This window comes from Thunnus albacares, chromosome 3, assembly GCF_914725855.1.
Source record: "Thunnus albacares chromosome 3, fThuAlb1.1, whole genome shotgun sequence".
In the NCBI taxonomy this organism is placed as follows: domain Eukaryota; kingdom Metazoa; phylum Chordata; class Actinopteri; order Scombriformes; family Scombridae; genus Thunnus; species Thunnus albacares.
The window spans coordinates 25378063-25405077 of record NC_058108.1 but is presented as its reverse complement, the minus strand read 5'-3'; the positions used below and the strand labels follow the sequence as shown (position 1 = coordinate 25405077).

The 27015-nt window shown below is 41.0% G+C and overlaps 1 protein-coding gene across 8 annotated transcripts in view; it reads left to right on the top strand.

Moving 5' to 3' along the window:
• Positions 1-27015, top strand: part of lrba (LPS responsive beige-like anchor protein) — a 191405-nt gene that overhangs the window by 58665 nt on the left and 105725 nt on the right. For 7 of the 8 annotated variants that reach the window (XM_044347239.1, XM_044347237.1, XM_044347238.1 and 4 more), the window contains exons 26-35: positions 250-383; positions 1047-1154; positions 1333-1474; positions 1904-2261; positions 8532-8701; positions 10611-10695; positions 10982-11115; positions 11913-11974; positions 24109-24173; positions 26049-26157. In XM_044347239.1, coding sequence (XP_044203174.1) covers positions 250-383; positions 1047-1154; positions 1333-1474; positions 1904-2261; positions 8532-8701; positions 10611-10695; positions 10982-11115; positions 11913-11974; positions 24109-24173; positions 26049-26157 — 1367 coding nt within the window. The remainder of the gene's footprint in view (positions 1-249; positions 384-1046; positions 1155-1332; positions 1475-1903; positions 2262-8531; positions 8702-10610; positions 10696-10981; positions 11116-11912; positions 11975-24108; positions 24174-26048; positions 26158-27015) is intronic. The other variant, XM_044347236.1, reaches the window with a different exon arrangement.

Sequence of the window (27015 nt, the reverse complement as noted above, 5' to 3'; positions counted from 1 at the left end):
CCTTGTCATGGCCCCCACTTTTTCTCTTTTGTTTTTGTCTCTCTCAGCTGCTCCTCCTGTGTCTTCTCTCAGTTTATGTTCTGGATTTTTACTGAAATGTCTCTATTTTTTTTTTATGCATTTGCCATGGATGCGATCTCCTTTTAAGGCACTTTCACACTATTTCAGACTAATCGTCATTCACACGTTTATTTATAAATTACTATTTATAGAACGTCACATAATATCTCTGTCTCCATCCTTCTCCAGTGTGTGCTATGGCAGTGAGGAACTGTCTGGAGTGTCAGCAAGCCCAGTTTAAGCACAGCAAAGAAGGCTCAGCACACAGCTACACAACCATGCCCAGTGCTGTGCTCGGAACAGCCAAGTCTGCAGCCGCTCAGGCAAGTTATCCAGAGTATCGTTCTACACATTTTCTACAACTCCAATTTGTTTACCACTTTCATCTTACTGTCTTTTAAGTCTTTATTATACATAACTATATATAGTGGCTTTTTTTGGTCCCAAACAGATTGTAAATAACACTGAAAATCTCAGCAATCTGCTCTCGCTGTTGCCATTATTTTAGATTTATTTTTGATAATAGCTGCATCTTCTTTCACTGTTTTCCCCCTGTACTCGCCGGTAGACCAGAAGAAGCTCTGCCCTTTTGTTCTCCTCGCCAACAACAACCAAGTGTTATTGCATTAGCTCATATCTTATTATATTACCGCACTGGTTGCTATTTGTTACACAAGACAAGGCCTTGTGTCATTGCTCCTTTGATTTGATACAGTGACTTCCAGTAAACTCATGTTGTTCTTCCCTGAACCGGGTGTTAAAGCTCATTTATAATGCAGCGGCTCTATAGAAAAGCCATTATGTTAAGGACATGATCCCAGGAGGAATAGCTTCCCTAAGCTGTGAAACCTTACCGTGCTCCATGAAGTGCACATGGATTAATAAACATCCTGATTGGTGTTAAAGTGCATGAGCTGTTTGCACTTTACTTGTAGACAATAATACGTTTCATATGGAAATGGTTTGATTTTCATGCTTGCATGCAGAGTCCTGTTGACGCAGTGACAGGTGGAATGTCTCCAGTCAGAGATCTGGACCGGTTGCTCCAGGACATGGACATTAACCGCCTCAGGGCCGTCGTCTTCAGAGATATTGTGAGTTGTACAGCAAACACATTATTGTATTGCACACGTGTACTGTAACAGAGTTCATTCAGAAACACATATTAAATTACTCAACTATCACAGCTTTCTGAAGAAGACACACACACACACACACACACACACACACACGTACACACACAGATTGTTTAGTGTGTGTTGTTTGTTTCAGGAGGACAGTAAGCAGGCCCAGTTTCTGGCTCTTGCTGTGGTCTATTTCATCTCAGTCCTCATGGTGTCCAAGTACCGCGACATCCTGGAGCCCCACAATGACAAGAAACACCCTCAACGATCCCAGTCTTCCAGGAGCACAGGTATAAAAACAGCTCAAAGGAAAACATCTTTCATCTAAGATATTTATCTGCATAGGAACATAATACTGCATGCTGTAATGCAGTGGTTCTTAAATTGTTTTGCTTGTTACAGTCAAGTACAGTGCCATTTCTACCTCTGACCTCTTGATGAAGAGTGATGTTCCTTTTTTAAGGGAATAAATATGTGAATGATTTTATAGCCTAATAAAACTATACAATTTAAAACTATACAATAATAAAAAGGGAAAATATTAGAAGAAATTCTAAAAAAAAAAAAAAAAAAACCCATGATTTTATGTTGCTGAATTTAGCCTCATGACCCATTTTTTGTGTCCCAACTGCTATAATTGTAATCATATTATCATAATATAATTTTTATAAAATGGCTTCATTGCTAACTTTTCTTCATTACTATTTGTATCTTCTTAGATAGTGGTGCCATTTCTGGTGGACTAGAAGTGGAAAATGGTGTCTCTCTCCGGAGGTATGATTCTGGCATCGGCGAAGACCACACCTCAACCGCAGCGAGCGAGGCAGATCTGTCATCCTCTGGCGTGGCTCACGGTCCAGACGCCATCTCAGAGGCCTTGTCTACGCTGTCGTCTGAGGTCAGACCCTCTCTTCCCGCTGATTCAAAGGGCAAGAATGTGAAGGACATTCTGCGCAGCCTAGTGAGCACCCCGGCTGATGATATCATGGTGGATCCAAGTCTTCTGCCCCCAGCTTTTCTAGGAAGTGTGGGCGATGCAGCCAGAGAATCATCGCTGCAGTTCCGCTCGTTTGATAGGTGAGGGCTCAGGTTCAAACATGGCTTGACACACACATACAGTACACCACCATATTTATAGGATATTCTATTTTTCTGCTCTGCACCTTGGTGTTTGTGGGGGGAAAAAAAAATCTGGACCAAATTCCCCTCCTGTTGACATGAGTGCGGACCTGACAGCTTCATCAGTTTCTCAAAAGCCCATATGGTGTATACTCTTGTATTTCTCCTGCTTCACAGTTGACAGTTTCATACCGTTTATCCCAACATAACTGCAGGGGACTTTTGAAAGTCAGACCTTGAAGACATCTCAGCTTGGTATCCTCAAGAGGAAGCTTTGGTGGATCTTGAAAAACATTCTGTAACAGAAAACCCTTTTGAACCGGGAAATCCTAGTCTCTCCGATTCTTTTCCCCCTTACTCCCATTGTTCTTTCTGTTAGCTGTTGATGCAGGTCCTCATCCAAAGCAAACTGCCTTACAAAGAACCTGTCTTAAGGAAAACGGGAGTCATGTCTGGGATGAAGAGACTGAGAGACAAAGCTGGCAGGAAGCTGTTTCTTTTCACCATGTCACTGATATTTAACGAGTTTCTTTTTCATCTCTCCTGCTGCTCGTCTCTCCCTGTCTAACAGTGGAAGGGGTATCCCCCTTTTTTTTTTGGCATAAAAGCTGTATAATTTGCATTACCCCTGGAGGTGCTGAGGTGAACAGTCAGGAGTGAGGCTTCAAAAGCAGAGCCATGTACTGAAGCCACAGACGGGCCCAGGTGAGAGAGGATGGTCACCGGTCTGGTTTGCATTTGGAGCATTGATTCTGAGACAGACATTCACAAACGGCTGAGGGGTGGGGGGGAGAGTGGTAAAGAGTGAGAGGGAGATGGGAGAAGGAGGGGGGAGGGGGGGGAAGACGCCTCCATGGGGGTGATGTCAAGTCAAGGTTCTCATGTATTGAAGAAAACATTTCCCCATTTCTTTCTCTCTCTCTCTTTCTCTCTCTCTCTCTCATACTCACAAACACACACACACACACACAGGCTCAGTCAGTCTGCCTACCCCCAACTGTGGGAATTCCACGGCATCTCTGTGATCGCATGTCTTTATCTGAGGAATGCTTTGTCAGGTCTCAGGGCGCTCCTCATATCAGGGGGATTAGACTGGCTCCTGTCCGCTGAGCACACTCAGTAGGAAGAGAGGACGTCAGGAGAGCTGGAAAACATAGACTAACAGCTCGCTCACTGCTTATGGGAGCCTCTTCATATGAGGCATACAGCCCAGGCACAGCCAGCAAACTTTCCCTCAGCTATCTCTCAAGAAGAGATGGAAGCTGCTCTGAAGGGTATTCACACATGAATACATGGTAGGGCTATAAATAATAATTATCATTGTCAATGACATAATGATATTTTTTTTTTATCCCATGAAAAGACCAAAGCCAACAGCATGTTAGTCCATTTCTCAAGAACTGCCAACTTCCCCACCCCATCTGTGACTCAGTCCCAAGCCCATTTGTCACCACTGAAGACATAAAACTACAAAAACAGGTTATAAATATATACTTTAAAAAAAAAGAAAAAAAAAAGAAAATTTACTAAAAGCTTGGCATTGTAGCGTTTAGCATATGTTTCTCAAAAAGGAGTAAATAGCATATGTGTCGGGGACTATTTCCACCTGTGTATTTGTTGATGTCGGATTTACTCAGTATAAACTACAGTGCCCATGTTCATTGTAATTAAGGAGCATGATGTCACCCAGTACAACCTTGTGGCTCATTGATGTGGTTTAATAGTTTTTGGACAACAGTGGGAGGTCTGAGCTCAGAGGAATAAGGTTTGAACACTTGGACTGAGAAAATAAGCACATTTTCATATGTGAGAAGCTACAATCTGTGAATGTTTGGCATTTAGCTTTATAAATGACTTAAACAATTAATCACTGAAATCAGCACTGAACACCTGCAAGCCTTTCTTTTATTATTATATATTATTATGGACTATTATCCATATCATCCAGTGGCTTTACACCTGTATTTATTCTCTTATCCCCTCAGTTTACTATTTTTTATCAGCCTGCTGTCTCTCAACCCTACCTACCATGTACCTACCATGCATGTACATGTAGTATGTACTAACAGTGTTTATTATCTTGTTGTAATGACTCTGTCACTGCTCGGCATCTCCCCCTAACCCGTAAGTCTCCCAGTGACACCACTGAAAGCCAGAGCTGACATTCTACACTGACACGTCCTGCCAAAACATGGCAACTTTCTTCTAGCCCAGAAGGCTGGATTTACGAGACCAATGTATGAAAAAAGCTGGGATCTCCCAGATAAAAACTGGGGGTGGGTCAGGGGGTGAAGTATCCTTACTGATTTATTTACCAGTGGAGACCTGTTGGATTTCTCCCATCCATTTTTCAGCCATGCCCCTGTTATGACAGCCAGTCTGCAAATATTTGCTGACACTAACCAGAACTAAACAGTGTCATTGTACAAGCCAGTGATTTAGACTGCATGGTTCAGCAGAATATGCGAGTGTTAGACATAGGGATATACATGGTGCAGTTGTTTAGATTCCTGGCAGCAGACTCTGCATGCATGTAAGAGCCTATGTACAGAAAAGCTTTGTGTTGATGGTGAAGTGTTGTTAATGTAGTGCTTAGAAAGAAGCTAAGCTTGTCAGAAACAAACACAACTTAAAGAGTGAAGGTAATTTGCCTTCCTATTGAATTTCTTCACCGCTATTTACAAAAGTTGATACTAAAAATAAAGGATTCAGCGCAGATGATAAAAACGGGGATTCACACAAGTTCACCTGTTGTGATGCACCTGGAGCAAGTTCTCTGGTGATCCTGCTGTACATCAAACTGGCAAACTAATCAACTCTTTTGTAACCATGTTACATACAAATCAGGCATTTGTATGGATTTATGTTAGACAACAGACTTTACTGGTTCCCTCATGTTACTTGATTACTTTAAATAACTGAGATTCATATTAGAACCTAATCAATATGTTCGATTGTGATGTCCTTCTGTATCAGTATTTGAGAAGGGAATTAAAAGATATACATTTTCAACCGGAAGCTTCTTTAACTGAGAATAATTTAAATTAAAAATCACATCATTATTAAAGAATCAATCTAAAAGAACAATTGTCAAAAAAAAAAAATTAAACTTGAATGAAGCAAAAAAAAAGGATTAAAATACATTTAAAACGCAGCCTATAAAACATTTATGTACCACAATTACTGCTAGCATATTTCCCTATGTGAGCCAAGCCCATATTGGCACAGGCTCTATTTCACTTGTACATATTGTGTGATTTTCAGTCTTAGAGCCAAGTTACCCAGTACTGTAAAAATTGTATTTATTTATTTATTAACAAGCATCATGAATCATGAACACAAAGAAAATACACATGAAGACAGGACTAGATACCTCCCAACAAGATAAGTATTGCACTACGTTGCCCACAGTATATGCATATCTAAACACGTACACCTGTGCATACATATAAATATCTACATATAAACAGTACATACAAGTTCAAAGATACATATACTTTAATAATACAAAAGCCTTTTTTGCTACTTCAGACCAAATTTCAACATTTTCTGTCTTTGCCTGATGTTTTCTGGCTGCCCCCTATTCTGTATAAATAATATCCAATGTATGCATTTCTAATACATATATACATCATGCATGTATACTCGCATACACCGCAATATCCTTGTGTGTGCACACACATACGTGCACACTCGAAAGACCTTGAGATTCTGCTATTCTCATACTCTGTTGGTCCCAGTTGCTCCATGTCATCAAGGTAATGCCCCGTTCACGCGAGCCATCATTATCATCATCCAATCACAGCTCGAGAGAGAGTGTCAGATGCAATGGACTTTTATTAGAGTTGATTTGAAAGTGTGCATGTGCAAATGTGTCAGTGTGTACAGTGAATGAATAACATTTAGAACATTCACATGCAAAGGGCTGCATGAAGCAAGGGTGAAAGGGGAGATCAAAGCTCTGTCGGGGTTTACGCTCGCCTCCCTCACATGAGTCGGCTCTGAGGTTAACACTCTAGAGAATGGTATTTTTACACACACGCACACTCACACACACACACACACAGCGTTCACACTTCCTTACTCAGTCTAGCGTTTCTTTTACCTGAAATAGCAGAGATTACTGGAACACAGTGTTTACTGCACTTATCCATTGTGGGTTAAAGCCTTTAAATAATTCAGCCTCAGCGTACACACACACACACACACACACACTGCCCTGGGCCCCTGTTTGTGGGTTGAGTGGGGCCGCTGACGGCTGATTAATCGACTGGGGCGGCCCACTCATGATAAGTGTGGCTAATGACCTGCTGAATAATTCACTGGGCCTTTGCTGTGGAACAGATGGAAGGCCAAACACATACACGGACATGCTCACTGGCAGACTCGTACACACTTGTACACTCATGCATTTATTTGTACACTCATATGCATATATTCAAATATTTGTGGAAACACACACACACACACGCACACTCCTAGCCTCCACTCACCAGAGGTCTCCTGTCTCTCTGTCTTTCCCTCCTGCTGTTGACACCCGGGGTGCTTCACGTCAGCGCCGCCCTTGTTTCCTGATACCACCGTGCAGTCTACTCACTATCTGAACAAAAAAAAAGAAAAGTAACCAGATACTTTTATCTACAACCTTTCTGGCTATCAATACTGATTTCATGTTTTTTTTATGTATCACTCTGGATCTTTTCAGTATGTGTTTGTATTTTAAACACAACTGTCAAGTCTCTGGGATCCTAACGCAGCTCTATTATTCTCAAATCATAGATCACTCGAGGCAAAGGTCAACTGTCAGGGTTTAGCATTCACAGTAACTTTTAATAGATCAGATCAGCTGCCTTAAATCAACCGAGAACAGCCTTTGATACTGCAGCCAGGTATCTGTCTGCACCACAGGGAGCCAGACCCAACTATCCTCTCGTGTGCATACATACACACTGAGTCTGGGAACGTGCAGGAATGTATGTTAGTCTTTTGTCTGAATGCACACGTTCTTTTCTCCGTGTATTCAAATCTGTGCATTAGATGTATGCTTGCATATCTCAGTAAGACTGCATTGGTTTGTGTTTCTGAGAGGGAGCAGTAGCCGGTGATTAGGCCCTGCTTCCCCTGTGTCAGCACTGATAAGCAGGGCCAGGGCTCTCTTTGATATGGCCAGTGGTCTGTCAGAGCCTTGTTCTAAACTGACAGCTTATCTGCATGCTGCTCTCCTCCCATCTGCTGTTCGCCGGATGAGAATTGAACTCCACTCAGTTGTACCACATCACTATGTTGAAACATTTCCCGTTTACTTAACAGGAGGGACATCTGAAGAAGCAGCATTATCATTTCCTAGATAACTGTGTGGAGGAAAAAAAACATCTAGTTGTCAGTGATTTTGCAATGATTTGTAATGAGCTTCGAGTGTTATAGTTACACTTGTGATTTTATTGTTAATGTTTTTTTTAAAATGTATTCTTTGATCAGAGATTTCTTGATCTAAATTGGAAGACCAGTGAACTTTACTAAATTTAAATCGTCATTTAGTCAAGTTCTCCTACAGCATATATGCATTTAGGAGTTTGACATATTTTGTTAAATGAAAAAAGTGGTTTTATAGAAGAATATTCCACAAAAGAAAGTATAGAAAAACTTTTTTTTAACCAAAACTCCAGTATCATACCAAAACTGTTATTACATTGGCAGCAGTGACCAGCCCCACCACATGCTTACAATGTTTGAAGGATTGCATTTGATTACAAAAACTTTTAATTTGTGCTGCAGAACTGTGAAAGTTAGACTGGAAATGGGCTTCAGCTGTCTTTGTGTGCAGTTAATTGTAACTACCGATACAATATATTTTGATTATCAAATCAATCTCTAATTCAGCCACCTGAAATGTTTCCTTTAAAGCCTGAGAGACCTCACAAGGCTGTTGTATTTTATTAGAACTAGATTTGGTGCATGAAACAATTAGCATATTAGTCCAGATAAAAACCGCTGCAGGAGTCCTTTTGGTTTATGGAAAGATGGATGTGACTATTATAAAACATTTTGTGTAAGTAAAGTGTCTCTGAAATTACTCTTCCAGTCTAATGGATTGATAATGTTGTTCTAGCCACGCTGTGTACATAAAGGTCTTCGAAGGCTCGCTGTGAACTGGCACCATCAGCATTTTCTTACAATAGTTCTGTCAAGGTGACAGTTAAATGAATAATTTGTCTCTTCTCTCTACAGAAGTGTCGTCGTCGCACCTAAGAAAGCGGGCATGACGCCGTCTCCAGGCACTTCCACTCCTGTCCCAGCAGCCACTGCTGCCTCAGTGTCCGGTGGGACACCTATTGACAGTGTCGCTGTGGTATCTTCTGGCGACGCCTCTCAGAGCACCTCTGCAGACTCTGCAGCTGGTGCGTACACGCACACGCACACACACATACACAAATATTGGAATGGCAGTGTTTCTGTGAGGGCAGCTAAGTCATAGCGTCGATGAGCCTGCTCTGAAAAGTCAATATTTATTTAGAGCTTGTGCACTTCTGCGTGTCTGACAGAATAATATGGCTGTGTTTGTACAACGTAATCCAGTTATCTAAGGACAGACAGGACATGAAACACTAGCAGTTACAATAATTCAGTTGCAGTTGCTGAAACAGCTATAGTCTTGGTTTTATGAAGTAGAGATGAAAAAAAGAAGAAATGCATATAATAAAAATAAAAAAATATAGACTGCAAAATAAAAATGCATGCACTTTTTATAGAATTTGTGATTACAATCATTTCTGATAGGATGTTTTAAGGTGAATCACCAAAATAACAAGTCAAACTTTTTTTTCATTGCAACGCTATGAGCACACTAACTCTCCTATATTAACTGATTTAGCATTGACAATTAATAATGAGGTTTTTTGTTACCTTTCTTACCTTTCTGCATATTTGAGTGTATATGAATATGAAATGCTTCTTTATCATGGAGTCTGTGTGTGTTTAAGAGAAGAGAGAGCGACGTGAGAATGCAGTTTGTGTGTTTTGGGAAAGTGTGTGTGTGTGTGTGTGTCTGTATGCGTGCGTGTTGTTTGTGCTTGTGATTAATGATCACTGCTAGAGCTGTGTGCGTAGTTGTGTCAGTTTGTGTCAATGACCAGTGTTGAGTAAATATGCTTTGTGAGTTTGTGCGCGTGTGTGTGTGTTTGTGTGTTTTTTAATGGGGCGGTGGGAGGACTAATGGAGACGTTCATTTACTCCTCTTTGTTTGAAGGAGCTACTTCAGCTCGAGAGGGATACTCTCACCAGGCCCACATGGCACTGCTTAACACCTTACATGCACACACACACACATGCACACACATTCCAGGCCACATTACACTGTCTGTCATTCCTTAAGAGTTATCCCTGCTTGGAGACTGTCCTGGCTGGAAAAACAAGCCCGCTGAAACACCAGAGGAATCCCCCTCCTCCATATTCAGCTGGGCATTAGCTTATTTATGAGCCACAGGGACGTGAATTTACTGCCAGATCAATCAAACATGGACTTTGTACCTTGTGTGCCTCTGTCTCCAGAATGAAGTCGTAAAGCACCTTTTAGTTGTATAATGAAACAGTCACAAAAACAGCCCAGAGGGGTAAATTGGTATGTAATGACAATAAAAGTAAAAAAGTAAAAACAATAAAAAACAAGCTTTTTTTTCCACATCTCACATTCCAACACAGGTGTAACACTGAAATATTACTTGATTATAACAACTTAGGTATTATTTTGCATGTGTCAGATATATGGCTGCAATATAAAAAAACAAAAAAACTCCATCCAAAAATTGCTTAAAGTATGACTGTAGCTGACAGTGAAACCTTACCAAATCTCTCAGTGTACAATTTAAAGGTTTCCATCGTGGAAACCTCAGAATTGTAAATTGATAAGGAAGACATATTGTGCTCGGAGTACATCATCTGCTATCTAACCATAAAATTATACTTGTACCCCCACTTGCCCTATTCGACCATAAATCCCCCCCGATTCTATACATTTGAATGGAGACCATTGTATTATTTCATAAGAGGCATGTTTCCACGCAGGTTTATGGTGCTGCGCTGGCCGTATAATGTATTGCTGTGTGTGTGTGTGTGTGTGTGTGTTTGTGTGAGTGTGTGTGCGAGATATGTGTATGTATGTGTGTGTGTGTGTGTGTGTGTGTGTGTGTGTGTGTGTGTGTGTGTGTGTGTGTGTGTGTGTGTGTGTGTGTGTGTGTGTGTGTGTGTGTAGCGTCCTATTCTTGTCCAACATCCAGACTAATAACAGAGTTCTTTGGTTTCTCCCTGCAGCAGGCGGCCAGGTTCCAGCCAGCGCTAGCTTGCCATCTGTCCCCCCACTCTCCCCTGTGACCCAGCACACAGCCCCCAATATGAGGTGATTCATCTTCTTTTCTCTCTCTTTCACACACACATGCGCACACACACACACATACACTATCAGCTCCTTATGCATTTAAACATACACAATCACTTATTTATATTATCAGCTGATTGTTGCTTTGTCCTTATTCCAATATTTTTTCCTCTTAAATTAAAACCATATTTTACTGATGTTATATTGTTAAATGACTGAATGATATGATTTATTTTGTAGTTGCAGGCCAATTTAATGGCACTCATCATGTATTGTGTTTTGTGTGCTGTTTGCATTACATCTCTAGTATCTCAGAGCGTCTGGAACATGCTCTGGAGAAGGCAGCTCCTCTGCTGAGAGAGATCTTTGTGGACTTTGCCCCTTTCCTCTCTCGAACCCTGCTGGGCAGTCACGGACAAGAGCTCCTCATCGAGGGCACCAGTGAGTACAGCGTCGCACAGACTCAATACAGATTCACACAGACTGTTACCACTTATCCCTGCTGCTTGTTTATGACATTGTTTCCCCTTTGTCCTTGCAAACCTTCTTATAAGTGCTGTCCTCATTTAGATGCAATAACATCTCCTGGCTGTTGTTAATCCAATAGCATGATGAGAGTGCGTTGAGCCCAGAGCTGGTAGTTGTGCTGAAGGTTTCCAGGGGGCCAGGTCAGAGGCCAGGCCACTAATAGCAGTGTTTGGGATGTCTGCTGCCACCAAACAAAATGGAAAGTTGATTGATAGCTGCAGGGGGGCCTGAAGAGAAGGCAGGGGGAGGTGTGTGTGCGTGTATGTGTATGTGTGCGCGCTTGTGCATGCATGTGTGTTTGCCTGCATGTGTCTCCATGTCATATGAAGAGCAACTGAAAGACCAAAGGCTACTCTGCCTTCTTTCCGTCTGTGCCTCTGCAGCAGAGTCTGGACACTCTAGTTGCCCCCTGCCCTCTAAAAGCCCAGAGCTCACCATTAGGGATCAATGGGACATATGCTGGCCAAGTCAGGCCTGTAATACAAGGCCCAAATATGTATTAGTTTACAGTAACATCATGTCGGCTCATTAGGCCCATCAATACTATCTGCTCCCTTGCAGATGGCACAAGGTTAGGTAATCCCATGTCTGTTTGTGTGTGTTTACGTGCATGTATGTGTTCCAATGAGTTGCAAAGCTTGTTGAAGTAAAAGGCACCAAAAATAACTATGAAATGTTCATTACTTGCTTTCTTTTCCGTTCTTCTCCAGGTCTGGTGTGTATGAAGTCCAGCAGCTCAGTGGTGGAGCTCGTCATGCTTCTGTGTTCACAGGCAAGTCTGGCATCTTTATCTTTCCTTATCCCCGTCCTCCGCTTTTCCACCAATCTTGATTTATCAGGCTCACCTTGAGTGTAGTAAATCCAAAGCCCAGAGTGGACAGTGAGCCATCCAGGGCCTTATCTCGTCCACCTTTCCACATTCACCCCGTCCCCGAGTGAGGGCAGAGAAACCGGAGAGAAGGCATCTTTGGCTACAAATATTGGTTTGAGGGTCAAGGGTGACCGACCTGTCCGTGTCACCTTTGACCCGAGCGCCAGCCCTTGTGGCCTGGGCCAAACTGATGAGGAGGGATAATGTAGATTTGATGGTGCTTTGCATTGATTATCCCTCTCTTCTCTGTTGTCTTGTGGGTGTTTTGTTGCCAAGTTTATTTAACTGCTGCCGGATTCATGAATACTAATTCAAGGATCATAAGCAGGCGTGGGTAGATCAATGATAGTGGGTGTCAATAGATCACTCCGGGATGGCTCATTAGCATTAAGAGACATAAAGCTACTGAAGGCCGTGTAGTTACTGCATTTGGACCGAAATTCAGTACACAATGTGTTATACATTTTCGTGTAAATACATCTCATATGCAGTGCATTTATTCATCATAGAAACACTCATTTTCACACAGTCGCCGTCATATAGACATACCTAGTGACAAGGACAACAGATAATAACTCCCCTCTGGCCCTGTTTGTTTGCGTCTTTTCCATTTAAAGCACCTCATGAAAAAACAAAGCTCTCCAATAATACAAAAACAAGTCTGATTAATGACACCTCTCTCACCACTGCGCTCTGCTTTTTTTTTTTTTTTTTATCAGCTTTATTTCCTAAAGAAATAGCGCCTGTCATCTGGCTTTCTTTCCTCTACCTTCTCCCTCTTTTAACCCCAATACCCTATTTGGTTCCCATTATTCACTTCGCTTCTTCTCTAAAAAAGTAATACAGTCAGATTACACATCTGCTTGGATGTCAGTGGCCTTGCATAGATTTGGGCTAGTGGGACACATGGAGGGAATGTGAGCCCCATAACGTCCGGAGACGAAGGAATAGCAGGAGTGAAAGCTAGATAGAAAACCAAAGAGAGAAGAATGACAGGCTCTAATGCACCTATTTGTCATATCTGTCAGGGTGTTGTTTAATGCTAATCTAATCAAAGGCAGAATCTTGGTGATTGCTCCGCTGCACAGCTCATGCCTCGCTTCCCCCTTTGGTCCCCAGCCCAAGCTATTTCTTCCTTTCTCCAAGCTCCAAGCTACCCCACCCAATCTCCACAACACACACGCCTGCACACACACACACACACGCTCTCTCTCTCTCTCTCTCTTTCAGTGAGACGACCAGGGATTGGCCAGCATAGTGTTGATTGCTTCAATAAATCATCCAACCAAATTCTCTCACAGCTAATGCAAATGTAATTTTATTGTTGTGTAAAGGAGGAAAAGGAGGGGGTGGAGAGCAGGGGAGATATGCTGCTTTCCACCAGGGAAAGAGGGAAACAGGGACAGACTTTCCTCTGGGCTAAATTACAATGTATAATTATTTGTGTGTTTGTTCTTCTTGTGGGGCAGTGAGAGTGAGCCAGTGCCATGATTGATGACGTTATTTAGCAAAGTTTGTTGGGCCCCCTGGCACAGGAAGCACTCAATTCTCTCACAGGAAGTGCCTCAGTGGCCATCTTGTGACTCTTTCCTGCCTTCAAGCCAACCACTGGAGGGAGTAGATGGAGATGATTTTGATTGATTTTCCCCCACCCCACCCCCCCCACCCCCCACCCCCTCAGGCCCCACACCTTCATCGGAGATGCGATGCGATACCATCTCTGTGAAATTTTAATTAATTTCCCGTGCTTTGAGATGGAGTGGAGCCAGGGTGAAGGGTCAGGAGGCAAGGGACTACAGAGCAGTTTTTAATCAGGGATCCTATGAAAGTTGCATTGGCGGCCACATCAGCTTGGCATTGAGGAGGGGATTGTAAACCGCTGTTTGATAGTGCCCTGTTTCTAAACAACTACAACAGCGCTCCCAATCAAAGGACCATTTCGAGCAGACATTAACTGTTGTGGTGGCATGTTGCCTTGTTCTCGGCTGTAATATTGATCCTTATGGATTGCTGAATATACAAAATGAGGATTAATGATCATATACTGTAGTTGTAACAGAGTTGAACTTTATCTGTACCTGATATTGTTGTCAGTTCAAGTTGTACTCTGTTACGGGAATGCTAATACATTTTATTAGATAAATAAATGGAGAGAAAGAATGGCTCAAGACACACACAAAAAGTGGAAATCTATCATTTCTCTTGTTATAAATGGCTCTCTGGTTAGTCTCTTAAGTTGAACAATGATCTATTATTCCTTCCTTTGACTAACAGATTAAAATGTGATGCTTAGGTGTTAAAGAAATAATTTCAAATAAACCGAGAACAGATTTTTCTAAGGTGAATATGAAAATGTCATTGTCCTTCTAGGTTATTGAATGTGAAGCCTTCCTCAAAGTAGGTCTTGCATATTACATGAATATCATCGCTCGCACGTAAGGAGCCACTCTCCCCCTCTTCCTATGCCCCTGATTCGCTTTGACAGTTTCACTCTCTCCCTCACACTTGTTTTCTCCCATCTTTGTCATATTTACGGTCAGCGTGTTGTTTCCTGGGTGCACTTCTTAAAGTGGCTTCCACCCAAAACATCAGATTAATAAATAACGCGCTAGGACAAGAGAAAGAGCTTCCCCGTGCGCTCGCTGCCGTCTGTCCAGAGCTTTGAGAAATCATCTCATCGGATACTTGACAGTCTACGATGAGCAGAGACCCATAAATCTCCTCAGTAGCTGCATTTGTGTCCTGTAGATCAGCCATTATTGTCCGGCCCCTCTGTCAGCCCATCCATCCTTCTGCCATTTATCAGAAATACATCCTGTACATGGAGTGGAAGGAAGGAAGAGAGAGAGTTGTGGGGTTGAGGAGCACTGGTTTCATGATGGTCAAGCCCAGATAGGAAAGACTGCTCTTCCTTGCTGTATCAAAAGAAAAACCCCTAACATTATACATGTTTAGATTGTTTTAAAATTCAGTGTATATGTGAAGTAATGTTTCTTGATATCCATATCGTGTCCAGATTTCTAACCTTTGTCCTGATGTTACCTTTGCTCTCTCTCTCCTCTTCTTTTACCAATCAAAGGTTGGTTCATCCAAGTTACACATAAAGAAAAAAATAGTTTTCTTACTTACCGCAAGTATTGTTCAGCCATACAGATAGTTTTGGTTTTATTTTCCCTGGTTTTGAGATATCAGTCTATGAAATGTCTCCACTTACCTCCACCCCATCACAATGAAGATTAATAAATGTAATTTTTGGTGCTCACAGCATTGAAAAATATTATTGGAACTACATACTGCCAAAGAAATAGTCCTTATGAAAACTGTTCAGAGAGATCTGCAGATTAACCAGAGTAACATGGAAATATTCCTGCAGAGTAATGTTTCTGCTGATTTTTTTTTTTTTTTTTTTTTTTTAAAACCTCATTCACTTCCATTTTTATTGAGATAGATATTGCTAAGCTTGAGCAAATAAAATCAAAAATCTATTCATTGCCACATTGAATGAGCATGTAAGTTCATTCTTGACCTTGAAAACAGTAGTTTTGCCAAAAAAAATCTTATCTAGAGTTCCACTTTTTCCAGAGCTTTCAACTGTATTTCACATCTTTCTCAGTGGATGGACTTTTCTCAGATGTCATGGAGATAGCTCAGTTGATTGTATTCAGTTGTCCACTGAGATGCGACTGAAAGATCTGGAAAAAGCTAAAATGCATAGTACACATTACACATAAGGCTAAGTAAGTGAACCTCAAATTACTTTTTTTTGGTGAAACATGTTTTTTTTTGTGTGAACAAACCCTATAAAGGACCAGTGTGTAGGATTTAGTGGCATCCAGTGCTGAGGTTGCAGATAGCAACCAACTGAATACCCCTCCCCTTCATCCTCCTCTTCCAAGTGTGTAGGAGAACCCACGGTGGCCATGAAACTCACCAAAAAAACATTAAAAGCCCTCTCTAGAGCCAGTGTTTGGTTTGTCCGTTCTGGGCCACAGTAGAAAAATGGCAGTGCAACATAGCGGGCTCCATGGAAGCGGACCCACTCCTTATGTAGATATAAAGGACTCATTCTAAGGTAAAGAAAACACAACGATTCTTATTTTCAGGTGATTATACACTAATTAAAACATACTTATGAATATCATATTCCATTTCTGCCAAGTCTGTTCCGCTAGATGCCACTAAATTCTACACACTGCACGTTTAATAGTCAGGAATTCAAGCTGAAGTACATTTACTGTTAAACACTTACATGTTAAAAATGATTTTGGACTAAATGATGTATTGAACTAAAACGGCTGGAACGTACACTATCTCTGATCTAAACAACTAGTATTTCGTTGTGACCACTGATGCCTATAATCCTTTAATAGTAATTCAATAACATCAATGTTAACCCCGCTAATCCAATGACTGCACATTATCATATGTTCCCAGCCAGTCTCACCGAAGTTAACCTGTTTAACAGATGGGCAGCTCTCTCTCAGTCAGCGGGGAGAAAGACATTGACTTCCCAAAACACTTGGCTCCTCCTGACCCTTGACCCTCTGACCTCCAGGTTAGGACTAGAGAGTGGTGGAGGCATAGAAGTTTAAACCCCTGCAGTCAGGGAACAGGTCGTGAGTGCACGGTCGTCATGCTCTACAAAATCAATACCATAATCTGAGAAACGAGGGAACGGGTTGCTAGCTTAGTGGTCATAAAAATAAGAAAAAACAACCAGAATTCAGTTTTTACATCGAAACATAGGCTCAATTACTTATACTGCTAGTTACTTATTTTAAAGGTTATGTTGGTGAACGTGGAGTCTTGATGTTTGAGTTGCTAAATAGTCATTTATATCTGTCAGTGGTCATATTTCTTCTTCTCTCCCGTAAGTGAGGCTTTGATGGATCAAGAGCAGACCGTGTTGTATGAACCACTTGGGGAGCTGAGAGAGGTGAGAGAAGTGGCGAGGAATGTGATGAAACCAGGGGACAAAAATACTTTCCCCATCATTTTCCTCACAGTCAGACCCACACCCCACTGTGCAGTTAAACAGGCACACAAGGTTCAAGATCAGTGCAAATCAAAGTGTTATTTTTCCTCCCTCCCCGTTCGCCCTCACCCTGTGCTCTGCTCCTTTGCCCCTTTATGGCCATGCCACGCGGCTCAGTGTCCCTGCCATCACTCTGTAGTTCAGAGGATAATATCATGTTGTATATTCTTTGAAAGGGTACTCTCCTGTGAGACATAGAGAAAACAGAGTAACACCAACTGGCACTTAATTCTGCAGGCTCCCTATCGTTGCCAACTATGCAGCTAGAGAGAGGGCGGCGGGCGTGTTGTGTTGGAGGAGTTGGGGGGTCAAGGGGGGTTTCCTGACAGGAAGTGAAGTCTAGCTGAGAGGGGAGAATCAGACGAGAGACTCCTAAAAAATTGAGTGGCTTTTAATTTGGCTCCCAGCCGGTTTTACTGTGAGCTGGCTTCTAGTGGCTCGGGACTGGAGGGCCTCAAGTGGCATGAACGGTTGGTTATTTATACACAATGTATAATCATGTTTCAAATAAATGAATTTCCCCGACAGAGCCCTCTCCTCCTGACAGGCACTGTTAATGTAATGTTTTCTTACCTGACAGGTCCCAAGTTATAAGACCTTGGAATCTTTTCATATATTTCTCCCCCTGCAATCCTCTCTCAGCTATCCTGCTGATAAAATCATGTCCTGGCGTCTTAGCTAAGATTTGGAGTGGAAATTCATTTCCCTGCATTTTTTGATTTAGTAAAAGCAAGTTTCAAATCTTGGACGTGATTGATTGTTGAAATAGGAAAGTTCACTCTTGTCATTCCCTATCATTCTTCATAGGCCCACTCTTGAAGTTAGAGTTGCACAAAGTCATACTTAAACAATTGTTACAATATCCTTAAAGCTATAATATGTAACTTTTCTGCATTAAAATGTCTAAAAACAACTAGACCTATGTTAAATACTTTGAGTTGTATACTTACATTATCCCAAATGTTTCCAACAATTTTCAAACCCAGAGAAATCTGTAATTTTAATCAAGGTCTGTTTCATTTGGTCGCCTCTCAATGGCATCATACCCCCTCTACCAAAGAGTATACGCGCACAAGATGCATGTGTCAGCGTTGTGGTTGTCTGCCACAATGGCGTCTACCAAAGAGTATATACATACAAGATAATATGTTGGCATTGTGGTTGCCTGCCAGAAACTGTCATAAATTGACTGATTTATTCTGTTTTAAGCAACATTTTTATGATAATCTTTTTAGATCTTGGTCGTTTTTAACTGTATCTTTAAACCGGATGAAGAAGTTTAGTCATCGGACGTCTGGATCTTAAGTTATCAGAAAAACAAGCTTAACAAACTTTAGCAGCAGCTTGGCTAGCAGCCCCTCCCAGACATCTTCTTTCTACTGAACAGCTTTGGAGAGACACCGATGTTTTTTTTTTTTTTAAGTGAAACTGCTTTATTTAGTGTTTTAGCAGTTTTAATCCCTGTGTACGTTTGTTTTGGAGACGAGGAGACCTCTGTGGATGATTTGGCTTCTGGTAAAAAACATTTTGAATGCCTGAGTCTTAAGTTGTCAGAGAAACAAGCTGAGCAAATGTTAGCAGCAGCTCAGCTAACAGCCCCTCCTACGTCCTGTGTCTGCTGATCAGCGTCAGAGAAACATTGATTTTTAACGTAGAACTGCTTTGTTCAGTGTTTTTACCCATTTTAACCACTTCATCTGTTTGTTCTGGAGTGGAGGAGACCTCTGCAGATAATTTTGCTTTCGGTAAAAACATCTTGAACAATGAACACTGAGGTAATCCTATCCCGAAAAAACTGGTTGTTTAACAGTAAAGACAACAACTCCCATGATCCCACGCTACTTCACACCATCATCACACTTCGTCTTTTGTTATTGTTTTGATTGAGAGACCCCTAGTGGCAGAAATTTCATATTGTGCGTTTAAGCACAGTGATAGGGCTGTTGCAGGTATTGTCCTGCACAGGTTTGTGGCCACGGATTAAAGAGAGCGGTATTAAAAGGCTCTGTCATCTGAGGAAATATTTTACAAAGATGAAATTCCTGTTAATGACTAAACTGATGTTCATTCCAGTTAGTCTATGAGTGAGTCCATGTTCCAGCTCTATCATCTTATATAATGTATTTCTTGAGCAATTACATGACTGCTTTTTAAACAAGTTTAAATAAGTTTATTTTTCACATACAAGAAAATGGCTCAAGCATTTTTGTTGTTGTTGTTGTCAATAGTCTAGATCCCCATCAGTAGTCTCTGTTCAGCAGAATATTTACAACTGGGCCACAAGGAAACGATATGATTCAGCAAAAAAGTTAAATAAGCTAAATAACGTTTACATACAGTACGTAATGGACGGTAACTACCTTTTCTGTTTTGTGCTGCACCTTTAATCACCACTCCCTGTCACGCCCACAACAACAGGATGCAGATTTTGAGCTTAAGTAATGCAAAAGGTAGTCTATCATCATCAATTTAAAAGGCCTAACGTGCAATAATATCCAAATGTTTTGATGAGTCAAGTCAATTTTATTTACACTTTATAGTGCCAAATCACAACAGAAGTTATCTCAGGGCACTTTTCACATAGAGCAGGTCTAGACCTTACTCTTTAATTTACAGAGACCCAACATTCCCCCATGAACAAGCACTTGATGACAGCAGCAAGGAAAAATGGGAAGAAACCTCAAGCAGATCCGGGTTCTAGGTGGGCGGCCATCTGCCTCGACTGGTTGGGTTGAGAGAGAAGGAGGGAGGGGGAGAGAGAAGACACAGAGAAGCACAGCAACAACAATAATAATAACAACATTAATAACAGAAATATAGATGATATTCACTTATAAGGCTAAACTGCATTTCAGTTGCAATAACTGTGAATTCCAATATATTTTGATCATTATACATTATATTACTGATTTTTATGTGTCTTCTAAAAGAGATGGCTTGAAATTTACACTGAGCTTTCATCATCAACTAAAGGCTAAGCTAACAAGACAAGATGTCTTACAAATAGAGCAAATTTAACCCAGTGTTGAGGCATACTGGAACTAAAAAGGTATAAAGAGACAATTTTCAATCAGCATGATTAGGAACCAGTTTCTATGTTATGCTGCATAGTTAACGTTCTTGTGTTAAACTGCACAGAAAGGTCTAGGCCCACAGTTCAAGTCAAAATAAACAAATGTAAACAAAAGAAGTCGTGAAATGAAGAAATTGGGAATTAAGTCATGAAAATTGGGTGATTGCTTTTTTCGAACATCTGTTCAAGTATTTTTAGTCTCCCAATATCATTAAAATCTAATCATTAAACTGAATGAACCAAATACCGGATTTGTTGCATGATAAGTTTGAAAAATTAATTAATTTAAAAAGGAGTCCGTTTTTATGATATACTGACATCGTTTGAAACTGTATGTATTATGTATTCCAAGTAAATATATTGTCATGCACAGCTCAAGTGCCCTGACATGTTTTTGGTTTGTCTGTTTGGGGAAGGGGGTTTAAGTCCTGCTTTTGCACTCTTTGTGTTAGTGTAGCCATGAAAATGTGAGTCCATGAAGCTCTTGGAGACCCTGCTGTATAAATATTTGGACATCAGTAAATATTCCTCCAGTTGTGAATTTGATCACGCAAACACCAATACAAGTGTCTGTTTTTCTTTAAGCTGATACCATCTGAACACGCACATGTGGACTGTTGAGAGCTGAAGTAGACACGCCGGTGTTAAGTTATTCACACACACACACTCACACAAGTTTTCAGACACAGCAGCATGAATAAGCAACAAAACTAGTCAATGTCTATATGAATCAGACAAAGGGGCTATGATGAATAACATATTTGATAGCTTATGCTAGCTATATTTTGGTTTTGTCTGTCTCATTCATCCGCTCACATAGGTGTTTTTTTTTTTTTTGAGGGCGTCGTTGATATCAGATCGCTGTTCACATTTCAACATTTGGATCACACGGCTCCAAAAAACGGTTTCCTTGTCTGTTCTTTTTTTTGTTGTCGTCAAAACGCAAAGGTTAAATTCAAAATGTCAAGATTTGTCACCACCTGTTATTGACGTCAGTGGTCATAAACACTTTTATACTACAGCAGTTACTGACAGATTTATTTGAATTAATTTAAGATGTCCAACATGTTTAAAACATATGCGTTTTGTTTCCATCTGCTAAGCTTTTTTGTCTCATCGCAGGCTTACCCTGTCACCTTGGAATCAAACTCTTATACTTGTAACTCTTACACATTTTTGGATTTGAAAAAACGGAAAAAAAAATCAGTAGCTTTCAGCCTCTTTAATTTAGCTTCTGCTGCGCTGCCACATTTGACACAAGGATTTATGCTTTTGTCCTCTCATCTAAAATTGAATCCCCATAGCCTTTCAAATAAACAAATACTTGTGATTATGAGTGATGCCACTGAAAAGCACTACTGACTTATTTATTATTTCGAGAGAGCCGAGACATTTCTTTCCTCAATGTCGGAAAATGTTTTCCTTGTGTTGTGGCGAGCCTGATGTTTGAAAGGCGATTTTGCTCAGGAGGTCTGTGTTTTCTCACTAGTGGTAGTGGTATATTTAGATGTTGATTATGGATAATCAGCTGTAATGACGGAAGTGTATGGCATGTGTGTTTAGACTCAATGCCATCATCACGGAACACAGACCAAACAGAGCTGTCTTATTGACTTCAGATTGAAACAGGCATTTCCATGAATAGATTAAAACTTTCATTCATACACACTCTCACACGCAAAAACGAAAGAAGAAACAAAATGCAGCTCCTACTAGCTTTATTAAACACTGGTGGCAAAACGTCTGTCTAGTTTCCAATCAGGATCAAGGGACAGCGCTCTCTCTCCATCCTATCATCTGTTAGGAGGTCAGGTTAAAGGTGAGAGGTCACAAATGGCTGCTTGTATCCTCTCATCAGGAGTGCTGTGGTCATGGCCCCTATCGCGGCCATAAAAGCTGTGACACTGCTGACCAGGGCAGCCAAAATCCAATATTCCATCACTGACCTGTCCCTGTTTCCTTTTTGTCACTAGGAGATACTCCTCAGATCAGGGTCATTGCTTTTTTAATTCAACTAGAAGAGCCATTTCTTAGCCCATAATGACACCATTAGTCTTGCTATCACCTTTGTCTGTGTCCACAAAATGCCAATGGCCTCTACGCTGTTCGTCAAACCTAATTTCGAGCCTTGCGTCACCGCTTCAGTTTTTACAATCGATAATCTTTGTATTTCAGCTGTAGTTTTATATGGAATTTGTAGCCTCCTTCATCAAACGCCCAAGTATTTTAAAGAAATCACGTAAAGGAAATTTAATGTCACTGGTTTTCTGGTTCTCCAGAGAGTATGACTCTATTTACGGCCTCACTTCCTGTGGTGTTTATTTGAAATCCGGCTAGCACAGTCTGGCCTGGTCTGGAAAATCCCCACGGCCACGGGCTAACACTCATGGTTAATGTCCTTCAACTACAGTCTATGCTTCAACTAGAAGGCCCCAAGGCTACTCTCGCACACTTCCTCCAAAGCAAGCCTCAGCCACAAAAAAAACCCTCTGCCAGTACTCAAGTCCAAAACACTGTTTCCACTCCCAAGTGCGGACTTTTATTCCCTCCGTGCCCTCTTTATTTGGAATGTATTGTAAACATGGTCAATGCCAATATGAGCCTTCAGGACAAAAAGCAGTTATGAATTGAGGTTAAGTGTTGGGTTGTTGTCTGTATGACGTGCAGTTGGTTACAGAGTGATGGTGCACAGGCATTTCAGAAGAATGGTTTCTTTTGGCTTGGGGCATGATTGGTTCTGATGGTTTAACATTTGTTGTGCAGGGAAAAACTGTTTATGGGTTTGGAAACAGGGAAAAACTGTTTATGGTTTTGAAAGTCATCACATATGTACAGATATGTTTGGATTTGTATTAGAAATTCTTGTAAATTGATCTTTCCTTCCTCCTTGTGGCGCTGATATCCTTGTCCCTGTGGGCTCTCTAGGTTTACTGAAAGGGCAGTCTCTACATAAACACACAGTTTCCTCTATCAGCTCAAGAGATGATGACAGCAGAGTTTAAAAAGTTTATGCTTGAATACACATTCACATAGCATATCTTTCATGTCATAGTTAAACTATAAAAGCAGTTGAAATAAGTTGTTTTGGGCACCTTGTTGAAATTAGAATTTCTGTAAGCTTTTAATAAAATGCGGATCATCGTAGAGGTTATTTCTACAACTACTGGAATAATCTAAATATTTATCAACACATGACACATTCAATGATATCTCAATAATGTGGAATGCGTGGTGGAGTTCAAACTGTGATTAATGATTTTTTTAAAAGAGTAGTTTGGTAGTTTAGGTCTTTTAGCATGAGGCTTTTTTGTGCATATTTCTCCATCTCCCCAGAGAGGAAGAAGGGGAAAAAGCGCTGTGAGGTTCAGACAGGCCTCATGACCTTGTTGCTTTATTATTCTTTTAACGGTTGTGTTGAAGGTGTTGAAATATTGAACAGAGAGACGATGACCGCTTAGTTTCCCTTCTCTCGTTGTCCCTCGAAGTTGAGGATATAAAGTCACACACGGCTGCGGTTGGATTGTTTAGACTGACACCTTGAACCATAACGTTAGTCAAAGAGAGGAGGAAATTTGTGTATTTACATGTGATAAATGCACTCTCAACACAGTTCTTTCACTCCTTTCCACTCGTTTGCCAGCTGATTTTGTAGCCTGTGCTGACCAAAGCGGTTGGTATCCCTTTTTGGATTGTGTTTTATCGATGATGTTTCTTTTTAAGCACGTACACCCTTTAAAATGTGGTGTAGAATATATTAGCTCTACCTTTTTTAAATGTCTAATTCAATCCAAATGTATCATTCCCTCCCCATTCCCACATGTGCCAAGAGTTTCACAAGACCGTGTTTGACATTAATTCTCAATAACATTGCAAAGTTACATCGGTAATGTATTGATATATTGTGTGTTTTTGTGTGTTTGCTTGCAGGAATGGCAGAACTCCATTCAGAAGAATGCAGGTCTAGCCTTTATTGAGTTGGTCAACGAAGGCAGGTGGGTAACTCCGACCTGTTAACTGCTGTCCTCTCTCCTTGCAACAGCACTTCTTCATTATCTTTCCAACCTCTACCCATCGACCACTTTCCAATTTCACCTTTTCCCGGATCACATCACAGCCCCTCAGGCCCTCAAGATCCCAGACGCCCTTGTGATGTGGTGGCTATTCAAGATTCTGGCCAACAACAATCAATGGTCAGGGAGTGAGGAGGAGCTTGGGAGAGTGAGGATAGAGGACTCTGGAGTTCAAGGCTCCATTCAATACCTGCTCATCCCAGAGGGATTTGGGAGAAGGAGAGGGGTGACAGGGGCTGTGATAGCTTGTTCCTCTGTGACACTTGGGAAATCGCTCTTAGTTTCCTACTGTTCCTGTGTCAGTTTATGTGTTTCTGCTTGAGCTTTTATCCGCCTCTAATAATCTCTTCTGTCTACGTCTGTCTTTTGTTATTTGTCTTTTTTTTCTTGTTTTTCAATTATCCCCACGTATGATTTATCTCATCTATTATTTTTACTGCAGGTCCTCCTCATCTTTCAGATGTAGAACGCCACACTTTCCATTATTGATCCTAGCTTTTAGAATGTGCAGGTTAACTCACAGTAATGCTAATGAGACTAGCAACGTAGTCCTCCGACTTCTTTGCAGAGGACTCACTTTAAAGAGGCTGCTCTTTCACAATCATACCTCAAGTCAGGGTCAAAGTGTGGTGATTTTTAGTCTACTTCTGCATGCATATATGTTTAAACAAATGCATGTCTGATCTGTCCCTTAGCTGGAATCAGACAGTTATTTAATATTATGAACTGTATGATTTCAATCTTAATTTGTATAACAGCATTCATAAATGATTTATAAAAGTTCCTATCCAACAATCAAATTTATCTCTTTAAATCTAGACATTATACTGTAGTTTCCACAGTCAGTCCACCCTAATTAGGTTTTTAATAGCAGCCTGTAATTTCATTTTTATATCTGATCTGTGGAAAGTCAGCATCAGCTGGTAAAGGAACATTTTAAACCAGTGAAACCCCTATTTCTACAATGACGATTTTAAAGTGCATGTTAAAAGAAATACACTTTAAAGGATACTGTAAGTCTGTTTTGTCCATAAGTATGTGAGTACAGAGCACCATAAAGAAGGGCAGTGGTTGGGTTATTGATAGCGGGGCCTAGACAGGGCAAGAGAGGCTACAGAGGCCCCAGCACCTCCGCTCCCCTGCTGCCCTGTGCTGAAACAGCAGGCTTAGGTTACAGTCATCCCCTGGCCCCTAAACCCCCACCCCATACTCGGTCCCAGCCTGGGCCCCCCCCCCCCCATCCCTCCTTTCTGGCCCCTGGTCTGTTATTGTTCCACTTTGCACAGTCCTGACCTCTAGGGCTGCAGAGAGGTTTCTTCGACCTGCACACACACGCACACACATAACATGCATGTTTCATCAACACTGATAAGAAGAGGGAGGGAGGTAGACTACATATGTAGCAACATGGGCAGAGATCCTCCCTCTTGTCAGATGCATATCATTAACAAATCAATTAGCACCTGCACCCCTGTTAAAGGATGTAACTGGTTTGGTCTTGTTTCCAAATTAGATTTTCTGCTTATTTTGCACGGTTCTGTTCAGCATTTTATGGATATTACATGGCTTTTCCTTTTCTAGGTTACCAGATATCAGTGTTAAACAGATGTTTAAAATACTCTGAGTATCAAGATTTTATGATTCCCAAGCCTCTTTGTGAGACATGTAGCGTCTTTTGACTGAAGTAAATAAATCACATAATCGACATCTATACACTTTTGTTAGAGATGTAAATAAAAATGCAAATAGATGTACAGTATTTCTGATGTTCTGATGCATGTCTCCCGTCTCCCTCAGGCTGCTGAGTCACACCATGAAGGACCACCTAGTTCGTGTGGCTAATGAAGCAGAATTTATCCTCAGCCGACAGAGAGCTGAAGACATCCATAAACATGCAGAGTTTGAGGTAAGATGCGGCATATTGCTGGCAACCCATGCACAGACACAGAAGTATGGGCATAATATGCCCATTGACATAATTTCTTCTTAAGTAAGCAAACTAAATCATCCCTAAATATGGACCATTGAAAATCCATCCAAAATATATGTATTTTACAAGTTTGGAATTACAGCTTACTGTAGCAAATACTGGAACTTGCCACATGTTCAAAGTACTGTACAAGAAAGATGACGGATTGCCTAGTTTTGCGTTTGTGAAGCTGTTTCCTCTCATTGTTTTACTACACAGTGAGAATGTGATTGACCAAAAATATAAACTGATTGCAAGTTTTCATTGAATAGACAAAGTTAGACCGCATTGCCATGTGTGACGTGACAAAAAGCAATTAACTATACTTAGCAGAAGACTATGAGGATCATCTCCAACCACGAGAGATGCAGGGTTTGTAGTATTTTCAACACACTCCATTGTGGATGGCTATGATAAATTCACCGAAAACAATTTTCAGCTTATATGGCTTCAGGAGAATTAAATGAGATAATAAGATGAAGATGGGAAAGACTGCAGCATTATTTAATCTTTCCCATTTCCTTCTGTTAGATCCACAGCTTTAGGCTTGCTGTGCTTGGACAATAAAGTCCATTTTTAACTGAAGGCCCATCGCGCTAAGACTACTTTGATAGAAAAATGGTTGATAGCTTCATATTCTCCTGCTCTGTCTGTGAATATATTCAATGAAAACAAGAAAGAGGTAACAGTCAGTGAGAGCACAGAGGAGCTGATCCAATGACTACTTCAAACTTGTCCATCAAGTCAGATCTGTCACAGCAAACTGAGAGGATAAATGTTTACTTTTCAAACATA